Here is a 15970-nt window from a genome sequence, read left to right as displayed (position 1 = left end):
TTGGGGTGCAGCCGCGCGTCAGTTGACGTCTGGTGTTCAAAGGGTTAAATATATTAGGATGTGTAATTGACAATACTGCAGGGTCCTACAATATGTCAAAAAATTAATTGTTCATTTTTTTAATGTGAAAGAAAAGTCCTAGTTACCTACTATAGATGAGGTGATATAATCTACACTTTATAACATAGTGTTCGACCAAACTAACTCCGCCTGGCATTTGCAATGAAGCGTGGCCATGTCATCATTAATGTCAAATTGCTATTAAAATATGACACCTTACTTTGTTTTTATTCAAGCCGGTGCAAAGTTAGCTTAGACTCAATTTCTTATGTAATTAGCTTACCTCTGAAATAGCACTGTTAATTTTCGCAAAACAATACGTGTTCTAACTTTTGGAAAAGTACCTAGCTTGCGTTATTTTATTTACACAACACACTAATTAAATATTAAAACTAATGTAGCACTAACATCACATTCATTACCTACAGTCTAACAAGATCATTATCATATCCAAAACCAAAAAATACGAAGAATTAAATATTTCAGAACTCCTAGTGAAAATTTCATTCATAAATCATAAGCGTGACGAGCGATCGCGTTTGCGTTATGTCTATTTTTGTATGGTATTTTGAACAGCGCGCCAAAGGGACGCTTAGGAAACTCAAAATCCCATACAAAATGACACTTAACGCAAACGCGTACGTCACGCACGCTATCGAATGAAATTGACACTAGGGGGACAGTAAGTTTTAGGAACATGCGTAAAGTCATATGATCTGATGAAAAGCTCAATTTCAATTTGTTCCCTAAACTATTCTAGTTATTTACATGTTGAGCACTCCACACATTGTGCATACTAGGACACTTTCGTAAAAGTTTACAGTCTAACTCCGAGCATGTGGGGAATCGCAATTGAAGGGTTAGAAATTTTGTAGAACAGAGATGGGCAACGGCAAACTATGTTCGAAGGGGAATAATCTAACCTAGTCTACCTTGTAGAACAGAGACTACGAATTTTTATACTAAAGGACAAATGGAAAAATTTACCGCTTCGGTGAAGACAGGAACTTGTGATCTGTCGGAACACCGGTCCTATCACTGTTAACCAACTGAGCTATTGAAGCTTACCAGAAGCGTGCAAATCTTTCCATTCCTACCCTTTTGTTTACACGTTTTAGGGAGGATTTTCCCTATAATATAAAAATTTGTAATACCTATCGCTCGCAGAAGTATCTGCTTGATAAAAATTTGTTCTGAAAAACGATGGTCCCCGTGATGTGGTCCCCCATTGTAAAAAAGGCTTGCCCACCCCTGCTACAGTTGCCTATTATAACTTTTCAAAACTCCTTAGTTTGATTCCCCTGCGACCACGGGACCAATTTTTGAATTTCGGGCACTCGATTTCGTGTGGCTCCCTTCAATACTATCTCCACTGCTAGGCATTTACATTCTACTAATAATATAATTGAAAACGAGTGGTCAATCAATACCACTAGATTTCCAATTTCTATCGCGAGTATTTCAAAAATAGCATTTTGCCGTTAGCCACAGATTTTTGAGTGAAGAAATCGAGCGCTCGAACTTTAAAAAATCAGTCCCCGTTGGACATCACATCTGATTCCCTCCTTCTACGATTTGGCAGACGTTATCCTGACGCTCCGGAGCCATTACTGTATACATCGGTTGCTGCGCGCTGCCCCGCTCGGATTACGCTCTGGACAGTCTGGGCGGCACCCTGAAAATGTATTAAAAAAAATATATATATATATATAAAAAAGTGCTAGTCGGACTCGCCCACCGAGGGTTCCGTACTTTCTAGTATTTGTTGTCATAGCGGCAACAGAAATACATCATTTGTGAAAATTTCAACTGTGTAGCTATCACGGTTCATAAGATACAGCATGGTGACAGACAAACGGACAATGGAGTCTTAGTAATAGGGTCCCGTTTTTACCCTTTGGGTACGGAACCCTATAAATGCTATATTCTGCGATTACAACTGCGGGCCTAACGCTGCGTCTTACGTAAGCGAACAACTCGAGAACGCGGCGCGGCGCGGCGCGGCGGGCCCAAGGCGTTCGCGTTCGCAACGAGATCGCCCACGTAGGACACTTCTATAGGCATCAAAGGATTGATTCACCCCGCGCCGCATCGCTTAGCTTCGCGTTCGCGTGTTGTTCGCCTACGTAGTACGCTGCGTAATAGATGACAATCGGATGTCAACTGCAACTGCACTGTCACGGCGTCGTTGATGTCACTGTATCTGTCATATTCCTTGATAAAATGAGTGACGTTCATCGCCGCATTACTGCCGCGATTATGATACGTTAATTCCGTCACTCGTTTTATCAAGGAAACAGATACAGCGACGCCGCAACAGTTAGATGTTATGCAGTAGCAGTCACCTTATGGCTGCTTCGTGCTTCTGAAGAAAGTGTATCTGTAACTAACTGTGACGCGGTGGGCAAAGTTATGTTAATGGGCAAAGTTAAATACTTTTACGGTATCAGATTATCTAAGTTTTAATATGGTTATGTAATTATTTACAACAAGTATTGATTACAAAGCCAATGGTGAAAATGTTTCTAGTTTCATGTCAATGTGAGATGAAATGACATGGTTTGTTATTCAATTTGTTATCACGAGCTTACAAAGGAAAAAACTTAGCGCAACAACCTGTAAAAAAACAAAGTCCGATAAAATATTAAAATTAAGCATCGTTTTTATTTTTAACACACACTACTTTGAATAACCGCATCCGATCCACCTACTATTTACAAATATTCCATCCATACCTACTTATATCAACACTTTCTTATAGGTACCTATCATAATTTTATATTTATTTCATGTTTATTTCTACGTTTTGGTCGGATTTGGTATGAACGGTTCTTCCCTAACACTATTCGTTAGCTTAGTAAAATCATTGGTCCGCCGGCCTAGCGATGCTCGTAACCAATCAAATCGTTCCTACTTAATTAGTAATTATGCCTTCAACTGGTCACTGCAAACTTGATTTTCTAATTAGGAACGATTTGATTGGTTACGGGCGTGGCCGGTGGACAATTATGATTTTACTGCATTATTAACGCGAACGAACTACACTGATTTTCTCACTCTATAGCCCGCTACACACTCGTGCGCGAATCACGGCGCCAAGCCGCGAACGCGAGTGTGGAGCGGGCTTATTGCATCCATCCTTCTCATTTTAAAATTACCTGAATCGCAGCCCCTAAGAACTGCGAGAAAGCCCTGGTGACGTTAATGGCCGCGGACACCAGCTGCCCTCGTCCCGGGGTCTGCTCCGAGGTCACTGCCCTCGGGGGGTCCAGTGGTATCTAATTATGAGATGTCAGATGAGTTAGACGCACATAGAGTTGGCTAAAGCTATACGAGGTGATCATTATTGGAAGCTTAATTAAGTTTGCGTGAATTTCACAAAAACTGCTTCAAATTATAGGTTAATGACCAAAAAGGTAGAATTAACCATTATTATTTAACTTACTTCAAAAAGCAGTTTTTGTGATATGGTGACTCATTGCTGATAAATTGAGTGAAATTAGAAAACAAAATTGAAATAAAAATTACAATTAGTGCAAGTGCCATATTTTCATGCAATATAATAAAGAAAGTGGTTTATATTTTATATACGTAATAGTGGTTGTTAGTGATTTGTAGAATGTAGGGTTAAATAGGTTCAAGCGATTGTTAGATACTGTATATTAGAAATGTTAGGATTCGTTACATTTCTTAGTAGTAATATTTACAATAGGTAGTTAAATATTTAGAGCGTTTTCACATTGTCCAATCCGATATCGGATCTGGACGGAAGTAAAATGTATGACATAATTATATGATTCTCTATGTTTCTTTATTCATTTATTGAATATTTATTGCTAAAAATCAGCAAGCTGAGTTGAATATTTATTGCGAATCTTAGCGATTTTAATGTTGTGTTTGGAATTTCCGATAATTTTAGATAATTCAGGCCCTCGTCAGCTGTCGGGTAGATATTTTTTGATTGCGTGCGTATATATGTAGGCATAATGTTTACTGCAGTGTGCGTACCCGCTGAAGCCAGCGCCGTTGTAAGTTCACCCCGCGGCCATCAACAATGCCAACATTACGGATCTTACATCCGATATTGGATCGTACAGTGTGAAAGCACTCTTATGTGAATTAAAAACAGTATACAACAGGCAAATCGGTTAGATCCATTAAGTAGGTAATTAGGAAATTTTATAGTTAAAACTGTTAAAAGATTTAAGCCTAAATTTGTATATTCAGAAATCAGTAAGTAAGGTTATTACTTATTAGGTTACAGTTATTAAAGTTCGTTTAATAAATTACTCACCAATTTGGAGTGCCGTCAAATTTATTTACTTTGACTTAGGTAACTGTTTTTTTTCTTTTTTTTGACAGAAAATGTGACATTTACTAACAAAATTTTAAGTATCATAAGATTCATAAGAAATTATCTTGTATTTATTTAGAAAAAATGCCATAACTTTTACGTAAAAAATGAAAGGGAAGTTTAAATAAAAAAGATGAGTAGACGGCACTCCTTTACACAAAAACACTTCACTTACACTGACACTGTTATTTACAGGGTTTCAGGATAACAGGGATACTAAGGGTACGTATATTTACACTAAGTACTTGTAGTTAGGTATACCTATGTATATATGTGACGTCCCACGGGTAAAGGTACCATATTGCGGTTGGCACTTACGCTGTTATTAACGCCGCTCCAATATTATTGCGGTGCTATGCGACGTAAGCGCCAGCCAGCCGCCATAAGGTACCTTTTCCCATGGAACGTCACATATAAATATAATAAGGTATTTCCTACCAACGAGAGTTTTTGCAATGTTTTTCTACGTCGGTTTGTTGTTAACTAACATAAATGATTAAGCAATAATAATTAACAAGTTTTTTTTTATAAAAATATTTATATGTCGGGAATAATAAAATAGATAATATATGTATATTAATATTTTCAGCAATATTAACATTGCACAAACTTCCATCAGTTTTCTGTTTGATTGTGTTTTATTTATTTACACTAAGTTTTAGTTTTGTCGCCTATACCTACTTAAGTGTGTTGGTACTAATAGGCTAGTGGGTAAAATCAGTAGGTATTCGAAGTACAGTCACCTGCAATAATATGTTACTCTTCGAAGGCCGCAAAAATATGTGACACGTTACTATGACTCTACAAATAAGATCGTGTCAGATATATTTGCGGCCTTCGTCGTGTAACATATATTATTGCAGGTGACTGTACCCTGAAAACCTTGCAATTTAAACTAAGAATTAAAAAAGGAAATGTGAAACGTGAAACTATTTTTCTTCTGAATTTGCGGTAAATTATATTATTTGGATTTTTTATTCCATCCAGAGTTTAACCACCACTAAAATAACCGTATATACGAGTAGTCGGGTACAATAGTGTAATTCTTATAGATTAAAAAAAATGAGTGTAGGTGAAATCACGGGTGTATATAGCTGGTCAAGCAAATATTGTCAGTAAAAAAAGGCGCGAAATTCAAATTTTCTATGGGACGATATCCCTTCGCACCTACATTTTTCAAATTTGCCGCTTTTTTCTACTGACAAGATCTGCTTGACCAAGTATAATTTTCTATAAATTAGGTGTTTGGTAGGTTTCAAGACTACAATTATGGGAACCTTGTTATCTACGGGTAATGTTAAAACGTGTTAGGTTAGTTCGTATCGATTTGGGCCGATTTCTATTTATTTGCCATTTTTTTTCGTTACATTTGGATAAAAGTTGGCAGGTTTCAATAGTTCCTCATTTTGGCCGGGATAAATACGAAATCTCATGGAACTCGAAAAACAATCATGAAATTTTCCGGTGTTAATTTACGAAAATGCCGTACTTTTTCGTAGCTCAGTGGAAGATTTTAGGACCTACGAAATTGCGCTTAAGTGTGCAGAATAAGGAACTCTATCTATCCACCAAGTTTTATCAAAATGATGTAACATAATTCGTCAACAAAATAAAAATCGGCCAATGGAACGATTATTTACATAAACACAACGTGTATCAGTGTACATACATGTATTAAAGTACTAGTAACACCAACGTAAAAAATATTTTTTTATTAAAACGCAAAAACGCAATCTAAATCTGAAGCCAATTAAGCTATTTAACAAATAAATTAACAGTATTATACACTATACAAATAGGTACTAAATTCATGTCTAAGGAGATATTAGGTTACATTTGGGAAAGGACAACCTTTACCTTAAAACAATTTACTTCTCTATTTACAAATATCCACGACACCTCAGTGCTATACACAATCTTAACAGACTTAGATTAAATAGGAACAAATTAAAAAAAATATTAACTATCACATGGCAATTTTTAATTAACTGTACCAATAAATGAAATATTAAGTAAGTCCACAACCATAATTAGGTCATACTTGGTCTTTACAACAAAGAAAATGTTCCACACGTTCACGAAAGTTAAGGAAACTGAAGGTCTATCGCGAAAAACGAAAATCGAAATTTCGTTATCTGTCTCTCTTGCTATCGTTCTTGCAAATTCAAGCTATATAGAGGCAGATAACGAAAAATTGATTTTCTATTTCCCTTTGGTGTGTAGTTTATGGCAAGAATCGTATGTAGTCCAGCTTGTATTTGCTTACACCACAGAAAACCGCCTAGGGGTTGGTCTGTGGCTTACACATTGACTGCCAAGTGTTCTTGGCAGTCAAGCTAGGTGCTAGGCGCTAGGTGTGTTCATTTTGTATTAGAAATGGGGCGGCTACGCCTGGCACTGAAAGTATTAATGTATGTTTTGTGAAGATCTTTGTGAAGACCTACTTAATATTTAGCTATGAAGGGCTCGTGTCCTTAACTCTCAGGAGCGAATAACTAACACAATTTTCCGAGTATGACCAATTTGTTTATTTAATCTAGTCTGCCTCCCTCACCGCCAATTACCCCAGTTACACATTTTTAGTAAAAGTGCTGCAAAACCCACTCTGTTGTTTGGCTTATCGTCCGCATTTCCGACGAAAGGCCCAGAGCCAAACCAGTTGACCCTGTTGCTCGTCGCCTGGGACGCGGACACCGCGGCCGTAGGGGACGGATCTGGTCTTCTATTTGGTCTCTGGGCTCCTGTCCCAGGCCCCGTCTCTCGCCACTGCTGCCACAGCCACGCCAGCCCGTCCAGGATCGGTCTTCTAGGCGCCGGCGGCGGCGGCGGAGGCGGCGCCGTCGTCGTCCGCCTAGCTTTCGGCGTCACTACCACTTGATTGAGCAATGCCTACGAGGTTATAGTTAGCAAGTTATCCTAATTAGATATAGAAGATAGAACATGCGTATTTGAAAGATAAATATTAGAATGTATATTAGAAAGACTATGAAGCCAGATAAAGAAAATCAGATGAACGAGAAGCGTCCGATGATGGAATCGAAATGAGAGAACTAGCTTCTTTAAAAGGGATTCAGATGTCTTTTGTCCCTTTGAAAGAAGTAGTCTAGTAGGAAAATAGTGGAAAATTTTGGACTAACGGCGAGACGGAGTTGCTCGTCCAAAGAGCTGGCGGTGGTGGGTCCGAAGCCTTGCTCCTTCAGCAGGGCAGCGAGGAGTGCGTCGTTGCTCTTTCCGTATTCTGTGCTGATCGCAAGCGGCATCTTGGTCGCATCCTGCACCATACCTGGCGACTTTGTTTTCTGAATTAGTTTCTTTAATGCTTCGTCTGTTGATTGCCCTGAAATAAAAGTAAGTTTTCTTGTTTTTCACTTTCTGATTATGAGGATTAGTAAGTACCTAGGTTTGCTTAAAGATGAATACCTATTGATATGTTTAATATTACCTGTAATAGCAATTTTACTCTTTTGCGTCGTGGTTTCTTGCACGCCCTGCAATTGTATTAAAGTTTGTAACAATTTCCCATCATCTTGTACATTTTTAACGTCATCTTTTACTGCAATCTTTGCGCCAAAAGGTTTAGGAGTTGTAGTGATAGTCGTCTTTATTTGTTCTTTTGGTTTCTGCGTGAGAGAATCGAACGGCTCATTGAGAGGTGAAGGTGAAGCAAGAAGATTTGAGAGAAGATTTAGTTCACTGTGAACTCCTGGTGGTATTTTCGGACTCACATTAGCGTTTATGTTTGGTATTGTTGGTAAGTTAAGTTTAGATGGATCTTGTCCGGTTGCTTTGAGCAAAGCCTGCAAGAGTTTAGTATCTTCTTGAAACTGTCTCAAATCGTCTTCGATGGATGGTGTGCTAGGAGCAGCGGTGGTGGGCCGCGGTGTTGTGGTGGTCGTTGTGGTTGTGGTCGTTGTGGTGGGGGCCGTAGTAGGTACCAGATTTTTTCCCGTGCGCTCAGTTCCTTGACCTGTTTTGATTTCATTCAAACTTCTGTCTACTGCAAGAGCTATGATGCGGTTGGCTAATGCCGCTTCAGGATCAGTACTATCTGTATTTGTATTAAGGACAGATTTCTGAAAAAAAAAAAACACAATATATAGATATATAAGTATTGTAATTTAGGAATCATCTATTTCTGTTTACGATTTATTTTTAAAAACCTACCAGGTTATTCAGGAAAGCTAAGTCTTCTTCAACTGAAAAAGTTGATGATGTAGGAATCTCTGTTGTTACAGTGAAGTTAGGTATTGGAACGCGTCGAGCGGTCGCCACAGTCGTTGGATTCGTAAATACAGTTGTTGCAGAAGGTCTTCTTCTGAATGGCGGGAATGTGGTAGATATCCGAGCAGTTGTGGAGTCGGTTGCACGAGGCTGGAACGTAGCAGGTACAGTAACAGTGGTAGGGGGCAACGTCGTCGTTCTCAATGTTGTGAATATTGGCCTAACATTTATCGGAGTCGTAGGATTTGACCCCAGGGATGTCGTGAGCGGATTAGACGCTATTCTGACATTTGACGTTATTCCCGTTATATCAGGGAAGTTAAAGTTTCCATTATTTTGACCGGTAGCTTGTAGAAGAGCTTGTAAAAGTTTAGCATCTTCTTGGAACCGTGTTATGTCTGCGTCTATTGACGGTGTGGTTGTTTGTGCTCTTGTTGTTTCAGTGGGTTTAGATGTTGTTGTTGTTTCTGTTGTAGGAACTAATGTTGTAGTTTTTATGTTTAGAGTCGGTATGTTAAATTTGGCTGGGTCTTGTCCTGTAGCTGCTAACAGGGCTTTCAACAATTTTGTATCCTCTTCAAATTGTCGTATATCATCTTCTATGGAACGAGCTGTTGTAGTTTGCACGCCATTGACTTTAATGTTTCCTCCAATGTTTGGAACCGTTAGAGTTTGTGGACTTTTGCCAGCGACCGAGAGAAGTTGTTGCAAAAATATATCGTCGTTGCTTTGTTTAGTTCCCGACGCTAGCTTCGTTTGAGTATTAACTGATGAAGTACCGGTGTTTTGATCTAAATTATTGAAGTTAAGTTTTTTAGGAAGACGTTCAGCACCACTTAAAATTGCTTCTAAAAGTGCTGCATCTTCTTGATATCTTTTTGAATCCTCTTTAGTAACTCCTTCTGTTGGTGCAGGGGTAGCCATTGAAGGGAGTAAAGTTTCAGCAACAGTAGTCGGTGCAGCCGTCGTTGGTGGTAAAGTTGTTGTTCTTAAAGTAGTTCTAACTTCGGTCGTTGTTTCTATCGGTTTCGCAGTAGTCGTCGTCGTAGTTACTGTGGTCGTTGTCACTGGAGCCATGGTTGTAGTTGTGACTGGTTCAGTGCTTGCTAATGGAGTTGTGCTAGCCTCAGTAGTGCTTGTCGTTAGTACGCTTTGCACAGTGGTTGATTCTGAGACAGCGGCTGTTATAGTTCCTGCAGCTACTTGAACCGTAGTTGTTTGATCATCATTTTGTGCTTGTGTTGGAATCTGAGGTGTCTGTGTACTAGACTCAGTAACTGTCTCCATTTGACTAGTTACAGTTGTAGTGGGTGATTTGCTGGAGGCCAACTTTAAAACATTGTTTGCAGATGTAGTAGTGATCACTTCGTCGATTGATATGAATTTAATTTCACCAGGCTTTTCAGTGCGTATTTGTTTAGTCTGCAATCGTTTAAAATATTTTTTAAATGTGCTACAAAATAAAACAATTAGTCTCGAATAGCGTAGCAATCTACTTCTAATCTACTACAAAACCAATCACCAAATTTTACTAAAGTATCAAATTTGTTGAATTGTATACATCCACCAAATTTGATTCATGCATGAACCCTCGCCATGGAGTACCATTGTTATAAATGTGGTACTTAGTGCCAGAAATTTTTGATATAAATTTATCAAAGTTATTTTAGTGAATGAGAAAGGTTTTACATTAAAGGTGATTTCAGTCGAGCTATACATGTATTTATACCTCCGGATCAATATCCAGTGTTAATATTGTAGGCTGGCGAGTGGAACTCGTCATTGATGATATAACCATTTCCTCTTTAGCGGCCGAAGATATACTATTAAGCAGAATCTCATCGACAGAGGGTAGCATTGTAGTTGTGCGTAAACTCAAAACATGCGAGGCTGTGCTTTGCTCAGCTGGCTTACTAGCCACAGTAGTTACACCTCTACTGCTATCTTTTAAATTAAGTGCCGATGTCGATATCTGCAATTACGAAAAATTATGTTATGATGGGTCGGTTAAAAGCGGTTAGAGTGTGACTGCATGCATAGCTTACTAAGTCCGCAGGCCCCGCATGCGCGGTTTGTCCACTACGCGAAGTGAAAGAAAGCACCAAGCGCTTTAAGCTAAATAACATGAAGTTGATACCATATTTTGTAGGTTATTTACAGTGTCGGTGGTAGTTAAACGTTCTGTTCCGTTATTGGAGGTGGATGTCTCTACATTAGTGGATACTCGGATGGGGTTAGACTGTGGTCTGACAATGGCCGGATTGTTATGGATGGGGCTGTATGGATTCCTCAAACTCCATGGGCTGATTGGTAGTATGTCAATTTTTTGCATAACTCGAGGTACTCTGGTTCCATTTGGGAATTTCCGTATTACTGTGTTATTGGGTAGCAAACCATAAACGATGTAAGGGCTTGCCTCTGTTAATGTTTCCAAAATGTCGTCGTTAGGATTTTTACGAATCACGGTGTTGTTAGGCAGTATTCCGAATATAACATAATCTTTTTTCGGAATAGTCGATTGGTTATTATTATTTAGATTAATTGATGTTGAAGCTGAATCTGCCTCTTCGTTAGTATTTGTAGTAGTTTCTATCTCTACCTCGGTAGTCGTTTCGATATCATTTTGAGTCGTAGTTTCTTGGTTCGCTTCCGTTGTGGTTGCGACGTCTGAAGGCGTGACCGTTTCAATACTCTGCGTGGTTGTTTCCTGTACAGTTGTAGCTGTTGTGGACTCGTTTAGCGATCTATTCGATAGTTCAACAGCAGCTTCCGTCGTCGACATAGCAGTAGCAGTCTCTGCATTGCTTGATGTAGAAGATGTACTTGTACTAATGTCAGATAACGAAGCTGATACCGTTGTTAACGATTCATTACTGATGGCGACTTCTGACGACGTAGTACTCGTAGTGAGGCCAGCTTCGAAAGATTCGTTTGAGGGCAAAGCAGAAAGGGGAGTAGGAAGAGAAGGAGTAGTAGAAAGAGAAGAGTCATCGGAGTCGATTGATTTTGTCGTAGTATTCATAGTACTCATTATTTCAGTCAGTCGTTCAGATATAGGAGAGTTATCTGATTGTCCAAACATCTCTGTCAGTGCAGTCGCATTAGCCAGTTCGTTGTTATGGTCACGTATAAGGTCTTCAATCATTTTCAGTACTCGGGCTTTTTTAGATAATACCCACAGCTGAAGGGGTGTCACGTCATTGATGTCCTGAATGTTAGAATCGTCGTCATTTTGAGATGGTGTTGCAGGTACAGCACTAAATGGTATAGGTTCACTTTGCAAAACTGATGTGTTATTAAAATTACCCGAATCCTGCGTAGTGAAATCTTCTATTTGGAAATTCGTTAAAAATGGGAAGGGAACATTCGGACTATTGGGTGCAGCATTATTGTTAACCCCCCTCTCAATAACGACACTATCGTTATTTTCAGGAACGAATGACGAAGCTAAAGTAACACTGGCGGTATCAGAAGGTGTTACGGTTACAGTAGTCGTGGGAGCAGTTATTAATCTATTTATGTTAGCTGTCGTCGTTCGTCCTTCGTTTGATTCTGGCAAAATACTACCTAATTGTGAAACACCTTGGTTATTACCATCCTGAGTAAAATCAGGCTGTTTTACACTATTAAATGTATTAGCAACACCATTTGTGATATTTACATTGCTAGTGGTACCTGCAGTTTGAAGAAGATCAAAGGACGCAGGGTTACCATTTATATTTAAGTTAACATCAAAGTTTACGTTTTCTGTGTCTTTGATATCCTCCAAACTGTAGGGAGTGGTATTTGGGGTAGAATCTACATTGTCATCTAAACCATCTATAGCCCTGGGAATCAAATTCTTTAATATTTTTTTCATGTCTGCGGACACTCTAGATTTAATCCTGTCGTCCATATTTCGGAGTATATTGTTAATATTACTAGACAACATGCTGGTTAGTTCAGACGACACTACATTGTTATTTGACAACAAAAGATCAGAAACAGTGTTATATACCGTTGATGGGTTGTCAGTCGATGGCTGGTTTGATGTTGGTTCGGGTGCAGTCGTAAGTTTGTCTGTTGGTTCTGAGTATAAGACTTTGAAAGCGAAAGGTTTCCTTGCGGAAACTGGAGTAGTGGGGATGGGTGTGGGTAAAGACTGGGACGTCGTTGACGCCGATGCTGCGCCAGCCGCAACCGATGGGTTATTCACATTTAGTGTCGTGTCAGTGTTTTGTACATTAGTGTTTACAATAACATTCAACGTGTCTTGACTTGGCAAAACTCCGCTATTTACATTAATGTTGCTACTCACGACGTCGAGTGATTGTTTAGAATCGGTTTTAATGTTTTGTTTTTGTACTTCTGTTGTAGATGATAGTCGGTTTCTGGGTGTGGACGTAAGGATTTCTGCTAAAGCATCGAATATTGATACAGTAACTGACTGGGAGTGTTGTGAAGCTTCAACATTCATGACGTGTGGTTTCACCAAACTTTCTGATAGTTTCAATAGTTCAGCTGGACTTCGTGTTTGAGTGAACGTGATAGCATTCATATCTGGCCCTAATTGATATTCTTCTCCCTCTATCTGAAATTAGAAGTGAGCTCACCCACATAAATAAAAAATAGATAGCACTGTGTAGATACTAACTACGAAAGATTAAGTAAAAGAAAGGGAAACCCTTGCAATTGGAACTGTGGATAAAGTTCGTGCAAAGACCAAAGCCTCTTTATTACTTTTGGGCTTGAGATAGATTAAGGAGTTAGAAGAATGACTAGTGAAAAATAACCGAAAAGAAACAACTGTTGATTAAAACAAGTTGTACAGTCATTAAATTTTTAATTTATATTACTACATGTTAGTGTTATTATGATAAACTACTAGATTTTTACTAAGCTATAGTAAAAATAGCGTATAGCTATAGTTATTATTGAGTTATTGCGTTATTAAGGTCATAATGTAGCTATAAAATAAACAGCGATTGTTTTTTTTTAACGCAAAAACTTGAATATTCTATTTAACATTAATCGTTTCAAAGAGATGTATTATAATAATTTAATAACTACTTAAATAATAAAAACAATTGTAAATGCATTGAGTAAACAAGTGCACAACATCTCTCCAAAACTGAAATAAAACACGATAAATGTACAAGTGATGTTCATGACAAGGTTAAGCATTGTGAATATGTAGTTGTTAATTAAATGAATCCATTAACCAGTTCTATGGATGATTCGAAAGTGATTGGTGGCGTGATGTTCTGTCTGGACACTGGTGTCGTGACGTCATTATACTCCTCTTCGAACCAATGAGGCTCGTCGACATACTTTGTCAATAGCCGATCGGTCACGAAGAATTTCAGCCAGGCCTTTAGCGATGAAATGATGTGGATTACTATGTGTAGAACTGATTACATTGTTAATCTTTATGTGTACGACTGAAGCTATACAACGTATTTAAAGCCGAAAAAATGGTAATGGTATGAGGTGTACAACAAATGTACCTATCTCAAAATCGTGGAGTTATGCAGTACTGAACAATATAATCAGTTATACATTGAAAATTTTGTAATGATCCAAAATATGAATGATGACGATAAAGAATATTAGTAACATTTTTGAATTCAGATTTAGAGAAGTATTTGAGTCATCAATAATAAAATGAATCACTTTAACGGTGTATCTAGTGTCAATTTAGGTTATGTTTTGGTTAACCAATTTCATAAAGGGGCTTTGAATTTTTAAAGTATTGTAATAATGTTTATCCATGTATAAAATATGTATAGTATAGCTTGATCACGTGTATTTGTATGGTTAGATTTGTTTAATATTAGTGTGAAATTGAGCACGATTAAAGAATATTTTACTTACAGTTGAAGGTGTAACCGTGGGCACAGTTGCTCTATAAATTGGTTTGTCATGCGTAGCTCTATATTTAGAGCTGAATCTATGTCTAGATTTTTCAGTGTCCGGATTTATCTGTGAATATAACACATATTGCTAAGAAGGTTCAGGCTATAATCCCTTGGCTTAACCTTTCACATGTGTGTGGTGGTAAAAAAATGTGGGTTAAAACCTCGGTTGTTTTGTATCGAGCATGAAAAATCGTTCCCGAAAAAATGCAAATAGATGACTGAGAATTCGTTTAGGATCCTTTCATACACAGACAAGAGGTTAAAATTTAATTTTCATAAGAAAAAAATAGACTTACCCCATTGGTAGAAGCTTCAGTGGTTTTTGTATATGAATCAGTATACTTCCCAGCCCCCCTGTCCCTCGTTACTGGTTCTTCTGAGACTCCATCATTTTGAAACCTTGAGCTTACTCTGCCTCGTCCAAATTTTCGAGTCGGAATATTTCTAATGGGAGGTACAGCACTCAAAACGTCATGTTCTTCTGCTTTAGCAGTAGGTTGAGGAATTGTATACGTAGCATGATATTTTGGAGTTGTTGGACCCACCACAGGTCTTGCTTCAGTCTCCTCAACAGTATTAGATGTCATTTCATTTTCTGTACTAGATTCTGAAGACTCTTTACTTGTTACTGCGATAACAAACATTTTATGTGGTTTTTCGCTATTGTTTTCATTTTGTGAAATATCTAGATTGTTTTCATTTTGTGATACATCGGCGGGTTTTAATAATGTATATATCAAGGGCATATCTACATTATTTGCGTTTTTTCTATCAGCAGTTTCTATGACACTGTTACTATCCTTAAAAGGCTCTTCCGTCGATGAGATAGGTGGGGTTAAGACTTTTTTACTATTTCTCTGTCGACTATAATAAGACGTCCTTGGCAATGATGCTTTGTGTTTTGCAATACTTTCTAAAGCACTTCCTATATTAAGGCTTTCTTCGTTACTTGGGGTTGTAGTACTAGCGTCACTTTTGCTTGAATTTCTTCTTGAATAAAATGTAGGTCTATGCGACGCCTTTTTTAAGAGATTGTTAGTTTCATAACGCTTGGAATTAATTTTAGGTTCGCTTTTGGGAGCCTCGGTAGTGCTCACTTTAAATTTTCTATTATATTTGTAAGTGGGTTTATCACTGCTTTGTTCTGTGTTTGAGACAGTTGAAGTAGTAAGATGGCTAAATTTTCTGCTTCTTGTGGTTTGTTGAGACCGAAACTTATAACTGGGTTCTTTGGTTGAAAGCGTTGTTGGTGCTACAGTGCTTTCTGTAGGTTTATCATCAGGATTTATGTCTTTTTTCAATCCTTTTTCTACATTGGGTTTAGGTCGTAACTGAAACATACAATTTTATATGAAACTATTTTATATTCATTTCTTGCTCATTTTAGTGATAAATGACAGTGTATAGAATATATAATAGAAATCTATATGCTAGGTAC

At 38.1% G+C, this 15970-nt stretch overlaps 1 protein-coding gene and 1 long non-coding RNA gene across 10 annotated transcripts in view; one reads left to right on the top strand and one right to left on the bottom strand.

Annotated features, from left to right (window-relative positions):
- LOC134806470 (uncharacterized) overlaps positions 1 to 15970 on the top strand; it is a 484735-nt gene that overhangs the window by 366681 nt on the left and 102084 nt on the right. The gene's annotated exons all lie outside the window — the stretch shown is intronic.
- The window catches only part of LOC134806383 (mucin-2-like), a 116864-nt gene continuing 102497 nt past the window's right edge, over positions 1604 to 15970 (bottom strand). For 3 of the 9 annotated variants that reach the window (XM_063779614.1, XM_063779616.1, XM_063779615.1), the window contains 10 exons: positions 14829 to 15863; positions 14489 to 14596; positions 11235 to 13205; positions 10365 to 10607; positions 8579 to 10057; positions 7857 to 8487; positions 7552 to 7751; positions 7019 to 7303; positions 3219 to 3338; positions 1604 to 1735 (listed from right to left, as the gene is read on the bottom strand). In XM_063779614.1, coding sequence (XP_063635684.1) covers positions 1646 to 1735; positions 3219 to 3338; positions 7019 to 7303; positions 7552 to 7751; positions 7857 to 8487; positions 8579 to 10057; positions 10365 to 10607; positions 11235 to 13205; positions 14489 to 14596; positions 14829 to 15863 — 6162 coding nt within the window. In that variant the 3' untranslated portion in view covers positions 1604 to 1645. The remainder of the gene's footprint in view (positions 1736 to 3218; positions 3339 to 7018; positions 7304 to 7551; positions 7752 to 7856; positions 8488 to 8578; positions 10058 to 10364; positions 10608 to 11234; positions 13206 to 14488; positions 14597 to 14828; positions 15864 to 15970) is intronic. The other 6 variants (XM_063779617.1, XM_063779623.1, XM_063779621.1 and 3 more) reach the window with 6 other exon arrangements.

Source organism: Cydia splendana, chromosome 3 (genome assembly GCF_910591565.1).
Source record: "Cydia splendana chromosome 3, ilCydSple1.2, whole genome shotgun sequence".
Classification (NCBI taxonomy): domain Eukaryota; kingdom Metazoa; phylum Arthropoda; class Insecta; order Lepidoptera; family Tortricidae; genus Cydia; species Cydia splendana.
This window is presented reverse-complemented; position numbering and strand designations above follow the sequence as displayed.